The sequence below is a fragment of the Corvus kubaryi genome, unplaced genomic scaffold, assembly GCF_017639235.1.
Source record: "Corvus kubaryi isolate FWS band 111438036 unplaced genomic scaffold, C.kubaryi_AGA036_p1.0 37266, whole genome shotgun sequence".
In the NCBI taxonomy this organism is placed as follows: Eukaryota; Metazoa; Chordata; class Aves; order Passeriformes; family Corvidae; genus Corvus; species Corvus kubaryi.
The window spans coordinates 3814194-3836919 of record NW_024581081.1 but is presented as its reverse complement, the minus strand read 5'-3'; the positions used below and the strand labels follow the sequence as shown (position 1 = coordinate 3836919).

Here is a 22726-nt window from a genome sequence, read left to right as displayed (position 1 = left end):
GATCACACTGAGATTCATTAGTTTTTGGAGAAAAGCTGAAAAATGTGATTTTGTTGCGGGGAGGTGAGGGGTGCAGCTGTAAGTCTGCATGCTTGCCATGCAGCTCAAAATTAGAGCCTGTAAATAGATGTACATACTGAACCTCCTAGAAGGGCTGTAGCTCCCTGCTGTAGTACAATAAGAATAGTAATACTTACCATTTAGATTGTGCTTTCTATTTTCAGAGCTGTGCCAGTGTTATGTATTTTAATGTAAAGCGGGCGGGTGATTGTGAACAGGATGGTAAGCTTTCCAATTTCGGGGGCGGGGGGGGGGGGGGGGGGGGGAACAGTGTTATTTTGCATACTCCCCAGAATAAAAGGAGGTTCAAACCCTTCTATTCTGGCAGGGGGGGCACGACATCTTTCAGCTTTCTTCCAGGAGCGACTCTCACAGGGGAGCTGCTTTCTTCTCGGATCTGACCACCACAGCCCTCAGTAATTATAGCAGCGTCTGAATTCTGAGCTAAAAACAGAAGTACAGCATGTGCCTATTCCCCATGTGATTCAGAAAGCAGGAAATTGAAAGAGCCTGACTGAGAGGAGAGGGAGTGCAAAGCAATAGACACATCCAATATTTGTCTGAAACCTGCTACGCCTGGGACGCAGGAGCTGTCATCTGCCGGCGCTGATTCTGCGTGCAGCCAGAGCAGAGCCTGATTGGGCGTAGTGGGACCGAAGGCAAGGGGGCGAGGCGGCGGCCAGAGAGTTGGGCTCGCCGCACCGAAATGTAAACAGTGGGGAGCGAGAGCGAGCTCAGCGCCTTCATGCTCCGAAGGGCGGGCAGCCGGCTCCGGGCTCCCGCGGCTCCGGCAGCGCACCGCTGGCAGCTCTAGCTGTGCCCGGCTCGCCGAACACAGCCAGGCACCTCGGAGGATCTCCTGCCTGTGGATATAAATAGGGGGCAATCGGGATGCGCTAGCTTTCTCCGCCGGCGCCGCAGCTCCTTCGTGCTCCGCACCGCAGCTGGGACAGGGCGATGGACATGAACATGAAGAAGTTCACAGTGCGTCGCTTCTTCTCGGTCTACCTCCGCAAGAAGTCTCGGTCAAAGAGCTCGAGCCTAAGTAGATTTGAGGTAAAATTCACCCTAACTTCGTTAAATGTAGCAAATGCTGTTAGGTGCAGGTAACAGAGGTACAAGAGAATGCCTGCTTTTATTGATGTGATAAGTAGTTAAAGGTGCTCTTTCCCTGGAGGTGATGATATTCGCACCTAATGTTCTTTGTTTCAGTGTAATTCAGGGCTTTTTCTCGGTAGTATTCAATACATTGCATAATATATTTAGTGTGTTGCCAAGAGTCCTTTTATCAGCCTTGCAGGGGAGGAGGAAGCTGGTTCAGGACATTATGAAGTTGTAGGAAATAATTACAGATCCACTTAAATTAGCACAAATGACACCATAGTTTGAAATAGCCTCATATTTTAGTCTTCCCCTGCACACATACCATTTTTTCTTAGTGCTAGATTTCCAAGTTATTAATCAATTTGCTAGTGCTTTTCATATATATGTGGTATGTTAGACAGGGATTCTCTTGCTTACTTAGCTATGGGTTCTCATGTTTGCACATATTTTTTGTATTTATCTTCTCTCCCATGCATCTCTCCTAGTATTCTTTTCATTTATTTCTTTTAGGAGAAGTTGTTCTTTAGGAGCTGGGGGGACAATGTCAAATTAAACCTTGAACGATTTAGCAGTGGGGGGAGATGAAGGCAGTTCAAGTAGGAGGTATTAGCAAATTGGAATGTGTGAATGGGTTAGAATCCGGATTCCTGCCTGCCTTCCTCAAACCATTGTTCTTCAGCCCTATATTTGGAGCTGTGAATAGTCGGCAGGATGTGAGATCAATTGAATAGATGTCAGTTATATTTATGTTTTTCACTATATCATTGCAGATGATCTGCAACCTCTGCATTAAAATAGAGGTATATGGGGCCTGATTCCTTTCTGTCTTACGTTTATTTTGTGCTGGTGTACTTCAATTGACCTCTGAGGAGTTACTCTGATTTGCACTGGTACTCCCAGGAGGAGGATTAGTCTTATGCTGTATGAATACATTTTAAAATGTTATTCCCTTAGTGTCCTATTTAAAGCACCAGGTAATTGTTTGAACATAAAGTTCTTCATGTGTCATTGCTTAAACAGGACACGCTGAAAAGCCTAGTTTTTGACCTGTGTGTTTTGTTGGTTTTTATTTTCTTTCCTAACTATTTAAAATCAACTTTCTTGAAAAATGTATTACCTAATTTTATTTACATCATCAAATGGACATGTTATGCATTTATAACAAACTATTTAACTCCCTCCTTGCAACAGTCCTGTCCCAGTAGGACTGAGTTGAGCGATGGGGATACCTTTCCTTTCCTGGTTGTTTAGTCACAATCACAAAGCTTAAGGTGGAATAAATGTTCCTTGTAACACGCTGTAAATTCTCTAAGCTCATGCTCCACTGAAGACAACAGGAAGTAGACCTGGAGTTACATGAAGGAGTTCTGAGACAAATGAGTGTCTTCGCAGGCCACCAGTGTCACAATGGGATGTGAGGAGGGGAGCTGATTTGGAGAGAGCAGAGCTCCACCTGACCTCATAACTATTCATTTGACAGTGCCATAGTTTGGGAGAAACAGATTCCACCATACTAATTATTTAACTCACTGGATAACGTAGTGTGAATAACCAGTACGACTCAGCATTTGTATCAAGCTAGACTCTTGCTTCATTAAAAAAAAAAAAAGGAAAAGGTCTTTGCAGTCCCTTTGACCATCAGTGTTAGATTTACTGGACTTTCTCAATAATTATGAAACTGTTTTCCCTTATGTGAGTTGTATTGTAATGATTATTTTCTGATTTTAAATAGTTTGCTTCAAGAAGCAACCTGATACATATCCTGTTGCACATGTAGCTTCACAGCATTTCATCCACTTCCCTCCTTTTTCCCCTGGCTTGTCAATAGTGACCAACTTGATGCAAAGTGACTCAGTATTACAATGGAGTGGAGAACAGGGGCTATTCCAGCTATCAAGAAAAAATGATTCATAAAATCTGTTCTGCTATTTAAGTGTGAAAATCATCAGAGATGTTTCTTCTGGGTGCAGGGGGTGGGGAGAAACAGCCCATCATGAACATCAAGCCTTCTCTGTGGTTTTCATCCCTGAGTACTTCTGTGTATAAATTTGCTATTGCAGGCTAGCAAGTGCTTGTCACACAAACAGAAGGTGTAAGGAAGCCTGTTGGTAGATGGTTTTTTAGAAGTGAGAATATTTCTCATCCTAATAGGCAGATATTTTTTAAAGATGCAGTAAAAAGGTACATGTTGTTACCTCATGGAATGAGTAAAATTAAAATAAAGGAAAGAAATTTGGAGAAAACACATGGGGCATTGCTTTGCTTAGTGTGCATTAGCTAATGTACCTGGCAGAAATTGTGTTGCACGATGTCATTTGAAATTTGAAAGGGAGCTGTTTTTACTAGGTTGTGTGGGATTTTTGTTGTGTTCTTTTGGCAAGTTAGGAAGGAAGGTGGAAGGGTTTAAGATAGATACTCCTAGGCTCAAGCATTTAATATCTTTAAAATACCACTACTAGAGTAGATTCAAAAATAATACAATATTAGTTCTTAATATAATGATTAATTACTTTTTCTACTGTGGTATTCTACACTTTAAATTCACTTGTAATGAGATCCATAGCTTACAGAGCCAGGATACAGATGCAGAAAAGGACTTAGCTGATCATAGCTAGTAACCTGACCTTTACTTAATTGTTTCAGATGCCAATGTCATTGCTATAGCTAAAACAAGAAGATCATCACCTTGTTGTGTAAATAGCTGGGTTTCACACTTTGTCCTGCTAAAAGAGGCCGAGTGCACTCTGGTAAATGAGATGGTATTAGGGTTTCATTTCATCTTGCCTAAAATACATGCCCTTTTTATTATTCTGGAAAAACCTGGCTGAAATTTGAATTTATTTGGCTACAGTTTAGGGGTTTCAGTTTATATTATTTTTCAGTATGGTCCGCATTGCCCTTCATTTAAAAGGTATCTAGTGATGTAATTTTATTGAATGTGCAGAGCCAAGTTTTGCCCTTCTGCATGCACAGAGTTCTGATTGAAGTCAGCTGAAAATCCAGCAAAGTCAATGGGAACTGCATGTGTGCATCTGAGAAAAGGCTTTGTTTATGGTTCTTGCTGTGTGTTGATGAACATGAATGTGAAACCATCAGGATAAAGTATGCACAGTGTGGATCTGCTAAAGACTTTGAGACCTGGTGGAATGCATCTTATGGCAGTGAGCAATATCCCTTGATTTATAAACCAAAATTTAAATATGCCATTTGAATAAGCTAGGAAATACCTAAGCATGTAAAGAATTTGATAATATTTATTCCAATGATGCAGGAGCCTTTTTTTTTTTTCTTTTCTTGTGAGAAAATGAGCAATTAAAACATTGCCTTTTATTCTTTTTGGAGATGTTTCTGACTTTTGTACTCCTGATGTACTTTTAGTTCATTATTCTTACTCTTTAATTCTTCTAATTAGTTTTTAGTTTTACTGGTAATGATGAATCCAAATTATGTTTAATCTATGTATGGGGCTTAGAGCCTAGCAGAGTGCTGGCACATTAATTCAGAATTAATTTGGAGCCTGGTGTGCCTCGGCATGGTCAGTTTGAGAGGCAGGATCTCCTGTGGATGATTCAAGCGTGGATCCTCCTTTGATTCCAGCACTGGCATGTAGGAAATGGAAGTGAGCCTATCCAGGCTTGTAAGTAGTAGTGCAGAAGGACTGGCACTGGCTTTGTGATACTTTGTTACGAGAGATTTTTGGTTCTAATCTTAGGCTCTGATTCTGATTTCCTACAGGCTAAAGTTACAGCAGCCTTAGGAAAGAGCCCAGAAAATGCTGAGCCAGACTGCTCCTTTTCCACAGTGGGCTGGAGCAACACTTCGCTTGCAAATGCTTGAGAATTCTTCTGCACTTGTATAAAGAACAGTTCGGCTCCTTATCAGCAGTATGTCCTTTATTTATTTATTTTTATTATTTTTATAGTTATCCACTTGGTAGAGGAATAGAGTCTTTCTGCCAAATGTTAGCCAGAATAAAGGCAAGTTAAAGAAGGGAGATGGGGGTTATCAGCCCAGGAACATCTCTGCAAGGTGCAAGTCCTGAGGCAGCTTTAGTTGTTTTTTCCCCCGTGGTAATGATCATCTTTGTGATGCGTGTTCTTGTTACAGCAGAAGTTACCGACACTATTGTAGTGTCTAACTTCCCCCAGCTGCAGGCAAGCTTCTATGAGGAAATGCTGCAGTTCTTGTAGTCTTGCACAGCTTGCTGGGGGGGAAAGGAGGCAGGGAGGGGAGAGAGAGCAAGAGCAGGAGGAGTGTGTAGTCCCTCAGATAGGTCACTTGAGGAGCCAGGAAATCCGTTTTTCAGGCTCATTTTGACAACTTGCTGTGTCATTACAGATGGTTCAGACCTTTGTACTTTGCGTTTCCCATTTGAAAAAAGGAAAATTATGATAAATATTCAAGTCCTTTGATACTATTCTACCTATTTACATTGGGTTTGGGGGCAGTACTCATATGTGTACACATTTATAATGAAGGAATTGCTCCCAATTCCCCAACTGCTTCTGACTTTATCCCAAATAAAGTCTCATGTGCCTTAGGCTTGATATGTGCTCCTTCCCACAAGCCTCAAATTAACTGCTGAGCTACATAAAGGGAAAATTAAGCAGGTAGATGTAGGGATAATTTGTACACAGGAAAATCACAGAAAATTGGGACTGGGAGGCATCTAAAAACCGTTAATCTGGACTCCTCTTCCTCCTTAGGCAGCATCAGCTATATCTAAACTATTCCACCAAAGACGTTCTTCTAACCTCTAACTGAAAGCCCTCAGTGGTAAATGCCCATAACCTTTGTATGTGGTATATTTTGCATCATTGTCCTTAGCATCTGAGTGTTTTCCTAATATCTAACACAAGTTTTCTTAACGTGATTTAAGCCTGTGTCTTCTTGTCCTCTCCATTGTAACTGTGAAAAGGAGATTGTTTCCTTTTCTTTGCAGCAGGATTTTTATGCATTTGAAAGCTGTTCAGGTCCCTTTTCTCAGTCTTTGTGGTAGGGTGGGAAAAATGTCTTTCTTCCTTTCTCAAAGTTAGGGACTTCCAGGAACAAGACCCTGGGCCAGTTACAGCAACCTTGTTAGGGAGTATCTCTTGCTTTTTTGGATGCTAATCGTCCCTTGTAAAAATCAATTATATTTCAAAGGCCCCTACCCTGCCAAAGACCAATCCAAATTGTCATTTTATGCTCCATTTCCACCATCTAAATGTCTGCATGATTCCTTGATCTGATGGTATTTGGCATCCAAGCCAGTGCTGACAGAGTTGATCCATGGGCTCTAATGTCAGATGAATTCTGACATACGTCACACAATTAAACACAGGCTCTGGTCGCATAGCCAGGGTACGTGAATGTTTGGGCATGGAGCAGGGGCATGGGATCATCATCTAGCAGAAGAGGTCTTCATGTGGTGTGGAATGGGTCCTGTCTGGTCAGCAGATGGGACACACACACGCCTACAAACTAATGATGGAATGACTGAAAGGGAGAGGGCAGCACCCCTCCACTCCCTGAGCCAGGTAATGCCCTGGTTCCCTGTGTGTGGAGCATCTGTGTGTGGGTGTGCAGGAGATGAAGAGCTGAACCTGAGGGACTGTTGGAACCTGCCTAGCATTTATTTGGAGTAATGTAGTTTTATGCAAGCGAAGAACGTGTAATTTTATTTTGAGTTTTAGCTCATAACACGATGTCCTGTCTGACCCTGTGGCACAAAATGTCTGTTCTCAGAGGGTTTAGCTCTCCTGCATGTATTTTTATTATCAGTAGCATTTGATTCATGCATTTTTCTGCTAGTCTCAGGAGAACCTGACTCCTTTGTGTGTACTTTCTGCATTTGTGTTGTCATAGATAACTGGAAGTATTTCTAAAGCAAGACAGAAATCAGAACAAAAACCCTCCTTAGGTTGATTTACCAGTTACTCAAGTACAAATACTTTCCATCTAGATATTTTCTAGTCATTTCCTTTTGTTCACTTAACAAGACTTACTGTCCCAGTTCAGCAAGGATTCAGTAAAAGTATTTGCTGTTAAGAAAGACTCCAAGTACTGCAGAGAAGGTCGGTTCTGCACACACGACACACTCTGTGTGTGTGTGTTACCACCAGCTCTTACAGGGTACAGTTTTGCTTTCTGGAGAACAAAAGTTGCAGGAAATGAAAAAGAATGATTGGATCACCAAATCTGCCTTGAAAATAGGTTTCTGACTGAGGATGCATAAGGAAGCAAGTGATACGTCTAATCAAGGTCCTTGCACGACAGCTACAATTCACACACAGGGAAGTTTGGGGTGCACATTCCCTCATTCAGTGCATGGATGGGGATGGGGTGGACACAGCATGGCTTTGGAAGACTTTGAAGGGAGCAGTTGTCCTTTGCTGTTCAATCTCTCTCACCCCTTTGAAATGTATCAGTATTTCAGCAGAGCTGCTTTTAGAGATGTGGGAGAACTTACAGCTTTCTTCTAGCTGAGAGCCAGGACTTCAAGGGTACTGGAAGGGCAAACCTTTTAGAGCACAGAAGACAAAACCACAAAGTTTCTAATGAAGAAAATCTTTTCCTCAGATTACAGTATATTATTAGACATTCTGTAGCAGTGCACAGGCAAGAGGGGAAGATACAGTTTGCCAGCATGCCTTCAGGTGGTAATGATAATAATTGGCAAACTGCTGGTTAACTCCTTAAACCTTAACACATGAACTCATATAAAGTCCAAGTGTAATTCAAGTGTCAGGCCTCTTTCCTTCAGGGCCAAAACTGAGCCTCTGTATGACTGGCAGAAGGCAGTGTATAGTTCTGCTTTCCAGAGTTGTTATGAATAAACTGAAGGCTTTGCAAAGCGGGGAGCTGAGTGTGTGGGTTTATCTATCAAATTCACCTTTCTTTGCTTTTGGTAGAAATTTCTGTTGTTTTTTTCCAGAGAGTAACAAAGAAAATTCTGCATCACTTCAACTTTGTTTTCTCTACTTTCACATTGCCAGCAACTAGTGGACAGGTTCTGTGACTCTCAAAGATATCTTTGCCTTAAACTTCTGCATTGGCAGACCTCCGTGCCTCTCTTTCCTGTATCATACAACCTCTGTGACTAGAAAATGTCTGGGACAGCAATTAACATTGTAATTGCATTAATTGCAAAGCTATCTCTCTAAATATCGGAAACCCTGCTGGACCTGCTGCTAGCCTGCACAGTTGCTACTTTATTCCTGCATGCATTGCAATTATTACTAAAGAGCAATCTGAAAGCAAGGCTTTATGTTAGATTATTTCTGTGACAGTTCAAGACCAATTCATATCACTGGATTTGAATTTTTTTAGTATTTAGTATGTGTGCAGATGTTAAATAGTACATACTTCAAAAGTTTTTTTTATAACATTTCATTATGTTGTAAAAACTTAAGAGATTTTTTCTGGCAAGTAAAATCACTAATTTTTATTCCAAAACAAACTGCTTAATATTCCTTTAATTAATTCAACACTATTAAGATAGCTAAAGCAAGATGTTTTCAAAATGCAAATGATTATCATGTGTTGGCATTTATGGCTGATTTCAAGCACATTGCAGTGCCTAAATTTGAAAGGTGGAGAAGATGATATATCTGTTCTTGTTTTTCAGATTCTTGTACTTGTGAGAGTTATCTTCTTTGTATGTGGCAACCAGTGAAATAGGCATAAAAGGAGGGAAGGAAAGTGTGGTAATGTTAGCTCTTACTTCTGCATTCTGTCAACTTCTCTTCAACTTCTACTTCCAAAGAAGGACCACATGATTAGGCTTACTCAAGAAATATGAATCCACACAGAAAAATGCTGTGTGGTGTAGAGGCAGGAAAGCCCCCACTGAAGTAGGCATTAATTAATCCTTCTCAGTCTCTCTAGCTTTGTGAAGTTGTCCAGGCTTATGATGCCTGCCAGTCAGAAGTAATAATACTGTTTTATTTTCATTATTTATTCCTCTCTTGTTCATGGTGAAGTTTTAGCAATTGTAAGGCAGAAAATACGTAAAGCGAATAAAGCAGAGGGAGGGGTTGAGAGGAGATTTTGCTTTCTCCTTTAAAAATTTTTAATGAGCATTTTCTTTAGTTTGGTGGCTAAATCAAGCCACTATGTCATAAGGATGAGCACTTGGGAGCATTTGCTCTGGTCTGAAAAAAGGACCATGTTAACTCTGTTGCGTGTACCATGCTAACTGCAAACTGATACGAAACAAAAAAATATCACCCATGTTAGCAGACCTGGAGACAAACCAGTTCCTGAAGGCAGTTGCTGAGATTTGTTTTTCCCCCCATGATTTCAAGTTTTTATGCGTTTGCAGAATTGAAGAATCCATACTAAAAGCATACTTCAAGTTCACCTGCTTTTTCTTTTCATACTTTTGTTGAAAAATTAATGTCCCATCATAATATACCAAGTGGCAATGCTGATAAGGATGGTGGGCCGCAGAATTTACTCTGTCTGCAAAGTAAGTGTAGATAATATTTATTCACCTTCTTCCCTCTATTTCACCAGTACAATTATGGCAGCATCCAGATGTCTTCTTTTCCCTTCCTACGGCTGTTAATGCCCTGGATGCTGTAGCATCCCTTCTTGCACATCAGAGAAACTCCATCTCTATTTGCTGTTCTCTGAAAGACTGTGTGGTGAAAAAAAAAATCCTAATGGCATTTTTTGCCTGCTGGTATGAAATGAATTTCTGAAAGTCTTCTCTGCAACAGGGGTTTTGTATTCTAGCGAACCAATTTTTCATTTTTCCCAGACAGGAAAACCCATATGGGACATTAGAAGGAATGCTGTTAGTGATTCTGAGGATTGTCACTTCCAAAGGACAGAGATACCTTTTGTGATTATCTGCCACATGTTTTATCCCAACTGCCTTTTTGGAAATACTCTCTCCACACATCAGGATAAAGTATACCTACCAGTTTACTCTCAGAGATGGGTATTCTGCTATGAAAGGGTGTAAGTTACCCATAGCAAGGGTAATTATGTCAATGGTACCAACTGCAGTTTTTCCCTTCCTTAGTTTCAAAGCATTTTCTCTCTCTGTAACATGTTGCAAAAGAAGCCATAACATTAATTTGAGCAATGTTTGTATTGAAGGAAACTTTATAACAGGTAGACACTTGTGATGCTATGGGAGGAGTTGTTTCCTTGGAATTGTTAGGAAAGTTTTAAGGTTTTGACTTAGTATTTCTATCTTTCTCATAACGCGTGTCAAAGGAGTGAATTAAAGCTTTAATCTTTTCTACTGCAGATGATCTGGGTCATTTCAGAAGCAGAGTTTTTTTGAAGAGCCTTATTTATGAAAAACAGATCAGTCCTTTGCTTCTGCTCTTGATCACTTGTTCTTCTATTGATCAGTTTAGGGTTTTCTTTTTGCTTCATCTTTGTGTTCATCTCTTCCTCCCTGTTGTTAACCACATGCACAACCATGGTAATTATAACCTATCCCCAGGGGAGGGGGGACTTACAAAACATTTAATGTGCTGTATGCACCACAGCCAAGAGAAAGTCTGCCCTTTTACCCTAGCTTTTAAATTCCTTTTGCTGGTGTGAAATTCGTGGGACTGAGAGAGAAATAAGAATAGAGCTCTCTCCATGGAGTACCACTGTGGTCTACAAGCACTCATTTATCTTTCTGGTGATCAGAGAGCTGTTGTTGTCTGGGATTCTGTGTTATCTCTTCAGGGAGGCACATCAATTCCCCATTTTTCAGTTACTGAAGAGAAGAAATTAAGTTGTTTTGCTCTCCTGGGATATGATTCTTTACTCTTGTGTGCAGGCTTTTCTTCCCTCTTGTAGATAAAGGTTGAGGATTGGAATGTGCTGTGCACTGGTTAGAATTGCGCAGCTGGACTGCGGAAGTGCTGGGCTCCACGCTCATGGAAACTGTGCCCTCGAGACCAGGCTCTTGCCTCCTGGTGAATACTGAAACTCACTTTGCCTTCTCAGATGTTTCCCTTGTAAGGTAACAGTTCTGCTTTTTCCTTCTCCCTCACCCTATCATTCATCTGATTCAGCTTTTTTGCTTTATGCTTTAGACTCAAACAGTGCAATAGCTTGTTTTTGCTTTTCTTGTACTGCCTCTGTTTTGGTGCTTTCCACCCTCAGTTTACTGAGGTAACTGGGCAGTCATCAGTAAAAACAAAGCTTTGTTTGAAGAGGTGCTGATGCAGAGATGATACTCACCTCTGAGGCTGGGCAATGAATGGTCAGGTAGCTCTGGAGCAAATCTCAAATGCAGTACTTGCGACATATCTCAGAAATGCCCCCATCTCATATACTACAGTCCTTGCCTGTTTCTCTTCAAATGTCTCTGCATTCTGGCTTTCTGTAGTTTAAATGTCTTGTGATCATTTCTCCTTCAGGGAAAGCAGCAGCAAAAACTCTAAAGGAGTCTCCTTGCCTCACAGGCTCCCGAGTGTGTTGCTGAGGGTTTCATACCTATGACTCAGCTCTGCTTCCAATTGAGCACGAGCGTCTGTCTGTCTGGGATTTTAGCTTTATATAGTACCATTTTCACAGCACCTCTACTCTGACTTTAAACCACAGCTACTATGGCGCCTACAATATCTTAGAAAATAGTGAAGGTATCAGCGTTAACATTTTGTGTTGTTTGACAACTTTTGTTCCTGTTTTGCCTCTGTGTTTTCACCCTCTATGTTTTCTTTTGAATCTTGATGAAAAAACCTCGAAGTGAAAATGACCATTGTCATTTCAGATATGTGAAATCACACAGAGTGTCATAGTTTCTGCTCAGTCATCATCCATTTCAATTTCCTGAAAGCAGTAAACTTATGTAGTTGTTTAACTTGGGATTTCCATGACAAACTAACCTGCATTAATTTAGTCATTTATGATAAAAAGATCTTCCATTCAAAGCACCTTACCCTTGTAGTTAACAGCTACTTCTGTTATATTTACAATGCCAAAAAGCCTAAACCAATACAAGCTTACATGGTTCAAAGCACGTGAAAAGCAAATTAAATTGCTCTTTTTTCTTCCCTGGAACTGTAATGAGATCTGAATCAGAAGAAAACTTGTATTGCTTTTGTTGGGATACTTAACGCAGTATCAGCCTGACACTGTTGTTGTTGCTAGAGCATCATTTCTTCCTCCTTTCCAAAACTTGAGATGTAGAAGAATGCTTTAACAACCTGCTCTAGGTAAACTTCCCTGGCTTCTCTGTCTTCTGGCTGGTGGCCTCAGGTTGCAAACAAGGACTATGCAAAAAAAAAGAAGAAAATCTTGTAGTTTAATATTTAAGCACATCTTGTATTATTACCAACTTTTGGGCTAGCACAAAATTAGTGTCCTCATAACTGAATGTGTAAAAGAGGGTTAACCCCTGGCCAAGCCTGTGGACCTAAAATGCTAAATTTGATTGTGTTGGAGGGTAAAGTGCCCATGGCAATACATCTGGATCTGAAATCACAGTATTTTATCCATGTGGCCTCTAAAATATATTGAGATTGTCAAATCAGGAATCTCCCTTTTTCTCAGTGTAATTCAAACTCTGGCCTCACTGGATCTTAAAGAGTGTCTTGCTCTTTCTTCCTAAAGTGTTCAAGGCATATCTATTAAATAAAACCAGGAAAGTGAATCTTGAACTGCTGATGTTCCCAGCTAGTAGTGGATGAACGAGGTGTTCTGTTACTCCTGCAGGGATGCAAACCAAAATGTCAGGGTATTACACTGGTTTTCCTTTATTTTTCGGAAATGGTGATGTGTCAGTGTGCTGTGTGTCTGTCATGTAGTCATCTGTGGGAACAGAGGAAATTTACCAAAAAACAGAGTTGTTGATTTGGATTAATTTTTAGCCTAGGTTCCTAAAAAAATGAGGCTTTATACATGCCCTGACATGCCTTTCTGCCCCTTGGCTTTGAAAGCATTGTCAAATTTAACAGAGAAAGGGGAAAAAAAATAGTGTTCTTGAAGACATAATGTTTCCTGTAAGAATCATGAAAATAGGGGCCTAGAGAAAGGACAACACTGCTACCGCAAAATGAAGGAACAGGGAGTGGGAGCATATTCCTTAGCCACTAAAGAAACCAAGCAGAGAGAGATGGTGGGAGAGGGGGGGGACAGCTTGATAAGAAACGGGGATTCCTCACGCCACTCTATTCAGAACATTACTATACTTTGATGCCAGGAAGCAAAATAGGAATTCTTTTGTGAGACATATATTTGGATTTGCTGCAGAAACAAGTGTGTTAGTCTATTTACTTGCATAAATGTTTGGGCTTTGAAATACTGTAGCCCCCAACAATGATGTAATTTATCACAATACTGCTGTCTTTTACTAATATTTTTCCCTTACTATGAAGTAAGCAAGATCTTCTGTTTTAGCAATTCCTGCTTCTAATGCAATGGGCGAGGCAGAAGAAGTAACTAGCAGTGCTGTTTTATCAAGGTTACTGAGGTGCTTTTGCTGTAAGGGGCAGGCAACATAGTATAATCCTGGTTGTTTTTCTCTTTGGAATGCAGTAATCATCTTTGTGTGGAAGTGTATTAAAAATATTTGTTTGGAGTCACTTAAAATGTGGTGTACCAAGGGGGAAAAAGAGGCATTCGACTATAATTTATGGAGTAAAATACTCACAGAACTTAAGAAAAAAGGACTAATTTATCAGTAGAATTATTTTTAAAATCCTGTAGAAGTTAGTAGAAAGTGTAGGCTGACAAAGAAAGAGCTCATCAGAAAAATTATCATAGTGTAGTAACTCCCAAGGTTTTAGAATCCTTGTTACAGAATTAGAATATCAGTGTTTGCTTGAAACACTGTCTTGCTAGCAAATTGTTGCTTTGATGACATGAATAATTAATTTCTTTGGATAAAAGTGGATATTTAGACTGGTAAGAGAGGTTTTGCAGGTGCAATGAGGAGTCCTCAGGCAGGAATATTTGGAGTAAGGAAGTCTGGGAAGAATATTGGTGTTTACTGATGATTTCCTTGAAATAGTACATTGTAATAATTGCTGTAAAATTCTGTTGCATGTAACTATATACTATCATATTTTCATGCTAAACAGTCAAGTGGGTCAATCTACAGAATTTTGACATTTTCTGATGTTTGCAGGATGTGTAAATAGCAAAGCAAGATTTCTGCTTGGTGACACTGAAATGTCTTAACCAGGCCCTGACTACATAGCTGTGCCCCACAACCTGGAGTTAAAACTGACCACTTTTGCATGGTGTCCTTACGCTTAGCCTCTGAATTGCGATGAGAGGTCAGTGCATACAAGAGAGAAGGGGACGTGGGTGGGCATGCGTAGCAAATGTTTTACACTAACCAGATTATACACATCTTTTTAACAGACAGTCTGTTCTGTTGTTTGCAATAAAGGGAACATAAGCAAATAATGCCTAGTGGTATTCTGCTCTTTTTCAGGACAGTTTCTGAACAGGATTCAGATGATACTATTTATAAGGAATATGTTGTAATTACAGCCATATTTTGTGTGTGCATATGTGAGGCATTTACATGAATAATGCATTTAACAGTGTAAATACATATAGTATGGCAGTTCTTCCAGGGAAAATGCTACTAAGAGGATTAGAGTTTGATCTCATAATACTGTACACAACCTCTCATTGACTCCGAGTGGAGGATTGTTTAGTTCTGGCGATCACCAAACTGATCAGCAGCTTACGTTTGTGCTACTGACATTCTGTTTGAACTGAAATTGCTGCAAAGATAACTTTTTTTTTTCATTCATAAGAATCTGTCCCCAAATTGATATTGTGCAACTTACTTAAAAAATGTTTTCTCCATTTCAGGGTTTAAACTCCTCTTAAAATGATTTTCAGGTTATAAATGAACAATTTCTGACCTTGTTCTGTCCCTTTTGTTCTCAGGGTTGAGCCATTTTTCTATATTGTCCCAACAGGTGTAGTTTTTTCCCTTTTTGTCTGTAAGAGGCTCTTCCTGTCCCTGAAAAGGGCTCCTAATGAAATCATCTTTTTCCCAGCTGCTTCAGATGCATCTTCTGTTCCACTGCTGAAGCCCATCCTGCAGACTAAGCCACTTACCTCCCCTTGTTTAAATATCTTATAAACAACCATTCTTGCCACTAACTGAAGCAAACAAGCTCAATGAACCATTTCATGCTGCAAATGTCCTTTCCTTGAGACTTCTGAGGTTTTTCTACTGCCTCCACTTCTACTCTGTAGCCCTTCTCTTTCTCATAAAATGGTAGGGTGGCTTGGCTCAGAAGGGTCCTTAAATGCTATCTTGTTCCTAGTTCCCTGCCATGGCCAGGAGCACCTTTCACTAGACCAGGTTGCTCAAAGCTGTATCCAACCTGATACTTAACATGTCCAAGGATGGGGCATGCACAACTTCTCTGGGCAGGCTGTTCCAGAGCCTCACCACCCTCACAATAAAGAATTTCTTCATAATATCTTACCAAAATCTAACCTCTTTCAGTTTGAGTCATTATCCCTTGTTCCGTCATCACATGTCCTCCCTTCTGGTGTTGTGCCAAAGGCTGTGGACTCCCTTTGGCCAGGGAATGTCTGCTGGTCATGGAGGGCAGCTCATCATTCATATTTAAGTCCTAACCACATAGAGATGTTTTTGCCTTGGCACTGACATTTTTCTAATACACACTGTGCCTCATCTACTAGTGACACACGTAGCTTAAATATGAAATCACCAGTTGCATACGTCTTTGGTTTTTCAAATATCTGTGCTGCTTTACAAAGCCTTCCAGCTTTTCCTTTCATAGTTCATCATGCTAGGGAAGTGAATGATTTGCACCCAAAACTCTCCCTGGGTTGCCAATGCATTTATTAGCATAATATTAAGGACTATCAGAGTTTTTTATTCTCTATGATAATCAAAACTATCTGCACAATTATAATGGTAAAATTCCAAAGCAAAATTCAGACATTTCTCTTGGTTCGAATAATAGATTTCTGTGTTCTCCACTGGGCTCCATTTCATAATGATAAATAGCTCTCACTTGCAGAGAATACCCACAATATCAAGCTTCCCCAGGGTTAGTACACCTGTGGTTTATTTCACAACCAGTCCGTTCACAAGCTACTTATTTTTGGTAGAATCTTGAAGATGGGAAACACTCCATTTATTTGTTGAGCAGGTATCCCTCAGACCAGACAGACATTCCCTGGACACTGCACTGGTGTTCTTCACTGTGGCACCATGGTGAGCTCTTGTGCTCTTACCTGTCCTGATTCCAGTTGTACTGCAGCCACCTTCTAGAGAACCAGGTTTATCCTTACTACTCCTACACTAAAAGCATTTTGTTTCTGGACCAACCAACACTGAACTCTTCAGTAGTCTTGAAGTACATTTTTCCTAGAGCTTTCTTCATGTATGCACTGTGAATTCATATTCATGGTTCCTGGTAGTTTGAGCAAAGAGACACAAATACTGTAAGGTTTCCAAACAAAAAGGGTTTTATCTTACGGAGAAAAAAAAAGTGCAGTGTCAGAATAAAGTTTGCATGTGTTTCCTTGCCTTTGTTTCGTCCCCTATTTAGGTATTGCTGGGCTTTGATCGGGGTGCTCTAAGGGGATTTATGGATTTATATTCAGATCTCTCTATCTGATTAAAAGTTTTCTATCCTACCAGGTCCTGCGCAGCTTCCCATCCCAGATACTGTGAAAGGATTTGTGCTCTGACCACATTGTTTCTCTTCCTGACTAGTCACATTCAACAATATCCCTCTCTGGAGGGGTGTATAAACAGGAAAACAACTAAATATAGATCACAGAGAGAGAAGGAATAGAATGCAACAGTGTGCATAAAGAGAAGGACTGCTTGCACAGATGGTGTAGGGCCTAGAGGAAATGTGGAGGGAGAGAGAGAGGCTTGAGAATGAGCATCAGGGATGGGGAAGAAAATGACCTGTGGCGTAAACTCTTTATGGGAGAAAGGAGGCAGACAGAACATCCCTCTGTCGCCTGGAAGAATCTGTGATGAACTGGGTTAGCATGATCAGAGAACAGAGACCAAACTAGACTTGGTATCTGGTTTCTTTCATGATTATCTGCTGCCTTGATTAGAAGCTGATCAGCAGAACAGTCTTGAATATTGCAGCCACCTCCTTGCAGGCAGCCTGCTTTGGTGGAGCAGAAGGTGGGGGAGGTCAGCCTTCATGTTAAACAGAGTATAAACATAATTTCATGGAATGGCACCCCACAAGAAATTTAGGGAGGTGCTATTTCAGGCATCTCCCTGCCTTGGTCTCTCACATTTTTTAGTTTTATTCTCTTATGTATTAACGCAAGTTGCTGACCCAGAGCAGTCTAACAGCCTCTGGTCAGCAGACTGGCTTAGAGGAGAAAGAGGGACCTTACGTGTCTTTCTTCTTAGTACAGCCCTTATCCAGCCCTTACCCTTCCTGCCCAAGCAGGTAGGATGTGACTCTGGCACATTACTGTGTCCTTACACGCATCAGCAGGACCCATCTGTATTCCCAATTTCAGCAGGCATGAGTTGCTATAAGTGCCTCTGTAAACTGGGAAAATGAAGTGCTCCTGTGGTAAATTACCCACTTTGCAGCAGTGGCAGCAGGAGGGAATGGGTGGCTGTGCTTTGGCAGCCTGCAGACAATGCTTTGGTGTCTTGGCTCAAATCATGGAAAAAGAAGGGCTGACACTGGCACTCCAGGCTGTGGGCTAGGGCAGTGATGGGCAGATCTCTATCTGCACTGCTGCCTCTGACACAGGAGCAGTAATTTTCAAGGGAGATGGAGAAACATATTTGATTGGGAAGCAGAAACATATTTGATTGCCATCACTAAGTCTGCCAAACCCTGATGGTTGGAGCCTCGGTTCATTTTTGGAAGGATACACAGAGATCTGTGTAAATTAAGGCTGGATTCAAAACCTTCTGCTGCTTCTTTCTGTGCACAAATAGCTTCTCTTCGAATAATATGTTGTCTTCTCTTCGCCAGCATTCTTCCAACAGATCTGCACAGGCCAGACTGTTAGTCGCTGATGACCTTTTTTTGGAATTGATGGTTGTGTGGGGCTTTTTATATTGCCAAGCAATTTTATACTGTTTTGTTTTCTGTTCTATGTATAAGTCTGCAATTACTCATATTTCTTGTTTAGAAACACATTTGGAAAAAGAATTATAGTGACAGAAAATAGCCCATTTAAGTGTTAAAACCATTTTTCATTCTACCTTTTATTCTTGAAATGGGACATATGTTAATTTGAGGAAATTTTTTCTTGTTTGAGCAAGAAAGAGGAAAAATAAGACCATTGTAGAAAACCTTTAGGGGGTCTGTTTTTCTGGAAATTAAACAAACAGCAGATTTTATAATGTTCCAAAATAGGGAATAAGTCAGTTTGGTTTTTTGGTTTTTGCTTGTTGTTTTTTTTTTTTTTTATTTAACCAACTTCTTTAGAAGAATATTATTTGGCAGTTAATTTTTTCTTTTACAAACCAAATATATCTGTATTAATATTGTTGGATTTAAAGCACCAGAGAGCTTTAATGATACTGATACTCATCTGTGGAAATATGCATCATCTTTGAAGAGATTATACTGCTAGTATTTTGATGAGAAATGCTACCTATTATTGAGAAAGAGCCAGTAATTGCATTTATATTGCAGCAGGAAATTATGGGGAGTAAAATCAATGTATACCAGTTGTTCAGTTGTCTTCAGAATGCTGCAGACTGACTCCATTCTGTATTCTCCTGCATGGTAAAATCTACTGTGTGTACCTGCACGGTTTTGGGTTTGTTTTGTTTTTTTTTTTTCAGACTGTCAGAAAAGGTACCTTACTATTTGAAAAGATGAGGCTGATTATAGCACAATAATAAAAGATGTCAAATCTTACCCTTTCTGTCCCCAGTAAGACTAAGGTGGCCCAGCAGAACCAGTGCAGAGAAGGCTGTGGAGTGCAGTACCTATCCAGTGTCCCCTAGAAATATGCCATTGGTCCTTTAGAGCTGGGGGTCTGCTGCACACTCCAGATTTTTCTGTGAGTTTTGTTCTTTTTCTTTCGACAAGGAGGTTCTCTAAGGTAGCTTTGGGATTGTTTTCTAAAGTAGAATTAACTAGCGTTAGGTCTCATGTTGAAACTCTTTAACGGCAATACTTGCTACATACATCTAATCTAATGTTGGCTAGACAAGTAACTGTGAATTAACAATAAGGTAAATGGTTAAGCATCTGGGTTTTTATATGCCAAATAAAGGCTACTGTCAGTTATTGTTAATGGAGATCTGCATTTTTGTTGCTCTACGTATTATCTGTTATTCTAAAAGTATATAATATCTTGTGCAACATTAAATGTTCCATATTTGTGAGAAATTGTAATTCAAATGGGCAGTTGGATGGTGATGAGTTGAAGCCTTCAGTTTCTTTATTCAGCACATACAGAGAGCTGTAGATTCTCCATGGCCCCTGCCTCCTTTCTCTATTTCTGCCACGCCATCAGCAGTCCTGCTGCAGTCTCTGGATGCACACAGGAGTGTGCGTGCAGATTAACACACACGCATACACACATGTGCCTGTCCTACCTTGTCCATGCTCCAGACAGCTCATTTCACAGATTCAAGCTTGGTTCCCACCTGGGGACCAGCAGCCACCAGAGCCTGACCCCTTTGGTCCATACCCTGAGCCTTGAGTATGTCTGAGAAGAGGCTGTGATGCCTTTCCGTTTGGGATGTTTTGCCACACCACAGATGCAAGAGGAGCAATGGCCTTTCAATTCAGTTGAGGAGCCATTTCTGTGACTCTGGCTGCTCTCTGTGGGTAGCCACCAACAGGACATGGCTGTGCCAGATGCTTTGATTGTGAAGACAGAAAATGCCCTGTGGACTTGGTAAGTAAAGGATGTGATGAGGGAGCTGGCAGTGAAGAGCTGTAGCAGAAAGAGAGGAAGTTCAGCCAAACTCAGACCAAAGATGCAGTGCTTCAGAAGGGAGGAAGGCTCCCTTTGAACCATACTTAAAATGAGAGGAGAAGGGAGGGGAGAGGAATGTGGTAGAGCGAGGAGAGGGGGCACACTGAAATAGATGACAGACAAACAAGGGTGTGGAGATGATTGGAGTGAACACTTAACACAAGGCTGAGAAACTTGTCAGGAGCTTACAGAGTGTTGGATGTCTGGAAAAAGCAAAAACCTGTTTTGACTGTTTCAGCAGCTGTTCTTGCCAGCTGGTTTTGTACTCTGCAAGTCTCTCCCCCCTCCCCCTACACCTTCCCCAAAGTGCACTATGGTGAATCACAGCTGGTAACTCCTCCAGCTGTAGATGCAGTTTGAGCAGAGGAAAGCTAATATCCTCCAGTGTTTCCAGCTTTTGGCTGGAAATCCTGTGAATGACAGACAATCTACAGGCTCCTGCTTTTCCTAGCATAACAAGGTCCAGCAAAGAACTTGCAGCTTGCACCTGCAGTGTTACAGAGGAATGCAACAAAAATTTCCCTGAAAGAGGAAAGCAAACCCAACAGGAGGACTGTGGTTTGTCAAAGTTACATCTCTGTACCAGACAAAATTTCTTTTTCATGTTCACAGATAACAAAGCTAGGCCAGCAAAAGCTTGATGTTGCAGATCAGACCTTAAATACTAGTGACATAAGCCCAGCAAACTCAATTTCCCACTTTCAAGGACGTGTTTTCCGAGTTAGATAGTGCTGTTCTGTGACATCTTCAGTAGAGCATCACAGGCAATCTGCCATTTAAAATTTTAAGGGCTTTGCTGAAAGAATAACCTGTCCTTTACAGCATTCACTGCATGTGCATGGGACTACAGTCATGGTCTGGAAAATATCACTATCATGATACCACTAGCTGACTATCCACCTGTATTTTTCTAGACTATGTTGTTATCATTCTGTAATACAAAATACTTAAAATACTTCTGTAATACAAAAATACTTAAAATCTCACTTGCACTGTTCTTTTCATGTGGTTCATGTACTTGCATTCCCCAAAACTTGGATAATGAATCTAAGCCAACAGATCTGGGGTTGGTTTTATTTTGTTTTGTTTTGTTTTTCTTCAGATTCAAGAGTTTTCCTTGTGTTAATTTTCTTGAAAAAAATGGGCCCACAGACTGAAGGGCTCATTTGTCAATACATGGTCCATGCCAATTTTTAAAAAGATGCTGGGTTAATTTCTAGAGTATATGGGACTAGAGGGAAAAAATATTTATGTAGCTCCATTGTTACAAAGTGTTAAAGATATGCACACACGCAAAAAAAGTCCCTCATTTACTTCTTCAATAATTATTTCATTTATTGAAATTACCACCAAAGCTCTGAAAAGCAATGCTATTCCTTTCAGAGCCACTTCTACTGACTTTAAAATCTATTTTAATATAACTTCAGTTTATGATACGTTTAAGCAAGACCTTCAACATACAATTTTAATTCAAAGTGTAAATTTTAACATGCATTTTGAAGATCTAAGCCAAAATTACTTGCTGAGACCAGGCTGCATTTAACATTGAATATAAAAGTAGTACTTTAGAGTACAATGAAAGCTGAAGCTTAAGCTCACATATTACAAATTCACTCTGAGGCTTTGACTGAGGTTTGGACTAATATGATGGCCTTTGAGATCAAGTTTTCACCTGAAGGGAACTTTTTCCTACTTTTGTGTAGTACTGCAAACTGTATAAACCAGAAATAGCAAATTACAAATGCATGCTCCCAATCCTGTGTTTTCAATGGGATGCAAGGCAGTAAGCAGCTGATAGTAAATTGGACCATGTACTGAGTAACTTTTCCAATTTCAAGTCAGAAAAATGAGTTATTTTCAGTGTGCATGAGGTGTGTGCAGATGATCAGTTTTCTCTTGGGATGGCAGGTTAAGGTGCAGTTATTCACTGGTCTGGCCAGGGAAGAGATTGAGGGCTGCTGACACGTGAGTTCACTGCTGTGGGCAGTGTGGGCTGGGTTTTCCTAAACCTTCCCTAGAACTTCTAGCAAAATACGATTCTCTTCCTTTCAGCTCTACATCTGTAAGATCATGAGATCTACAGTGTCATGTGAACTAAGAATTAATGTGGAAAAACAAATCCCTAACACACAGAATGCTTGTGTAAGCAAACAACTGCCCAGTTCTTAGGCTGTCCTGGGCGCTAGTTTTACCACCAGTTAATGTAAAAGCCTAATGCATCCTCTTCCTGGTAGTTTTGTCCCTTCTTTGTTGACAGGATGTGCTAAAAATAGTCTCCAGTCTATAGATATCTAAACAATGAAACTACTGATACAATTTTGGGAGTGGGGATGTTGCCACGCACTATTTATTTACACTAAGCAGCAGCGGGAGGCAAAACTAGTTTCTGTGGATGTAGCTTAGTAATGATGTCTCCTGAGGTTAGAATATAATGTCTTCCTCAGTTTTGAGAGAATAGTTGAGATAGGGTAGAAATATACTTTTCCCCTGACAAGTGGAGCCGTTTGTTTTAAATTTCCATGGTAGTCTAGATTTATCTAGAAAATCTGAAGGATAACTGAGTTCCAGTGTGCAGAAATTAATGGAGTTTCAAGTTATGCTTTGGACAGCTATGGCTTTTCCAGTTATGGTGCCTGATTAAAAGGCTGTAATCTTAAGGAGTATGAATAAGGTTACC

At 40.5% G+C, this 22726-nt stretch overlaps 1 protein-coding gene across 4 annotated transcripts in view; it reads left to right on the top strand.

Annotated features, from left to right (window-relative positions):
- Nucleotides 1-22726, top strand: part of RPS6KA2 (ribosomal protein S6 kinase A2) — a 285949-nt gene that overhangs the window by 123318 nt on the left and 139905 nt on the right. Inside the window, exon 1 of one of the 4 annotated variants that reach the window (XM_042025104.1) lies at nt 465-1116. The exons of the other annotated variants lie outside the window; for them this stretch is intronic. Within the exon in view, the coding sequence (XP_041881038.1) occupies nt 1018-1116 (99 nt within the window). The 5' untranslated portion in view covers nt 465-1017. Of the gene's footprint in view, nt 1-464; nt 1117-22726 lie in introns of those variants that run through there. 4 annotated transcript variants of the gene reach the window in all.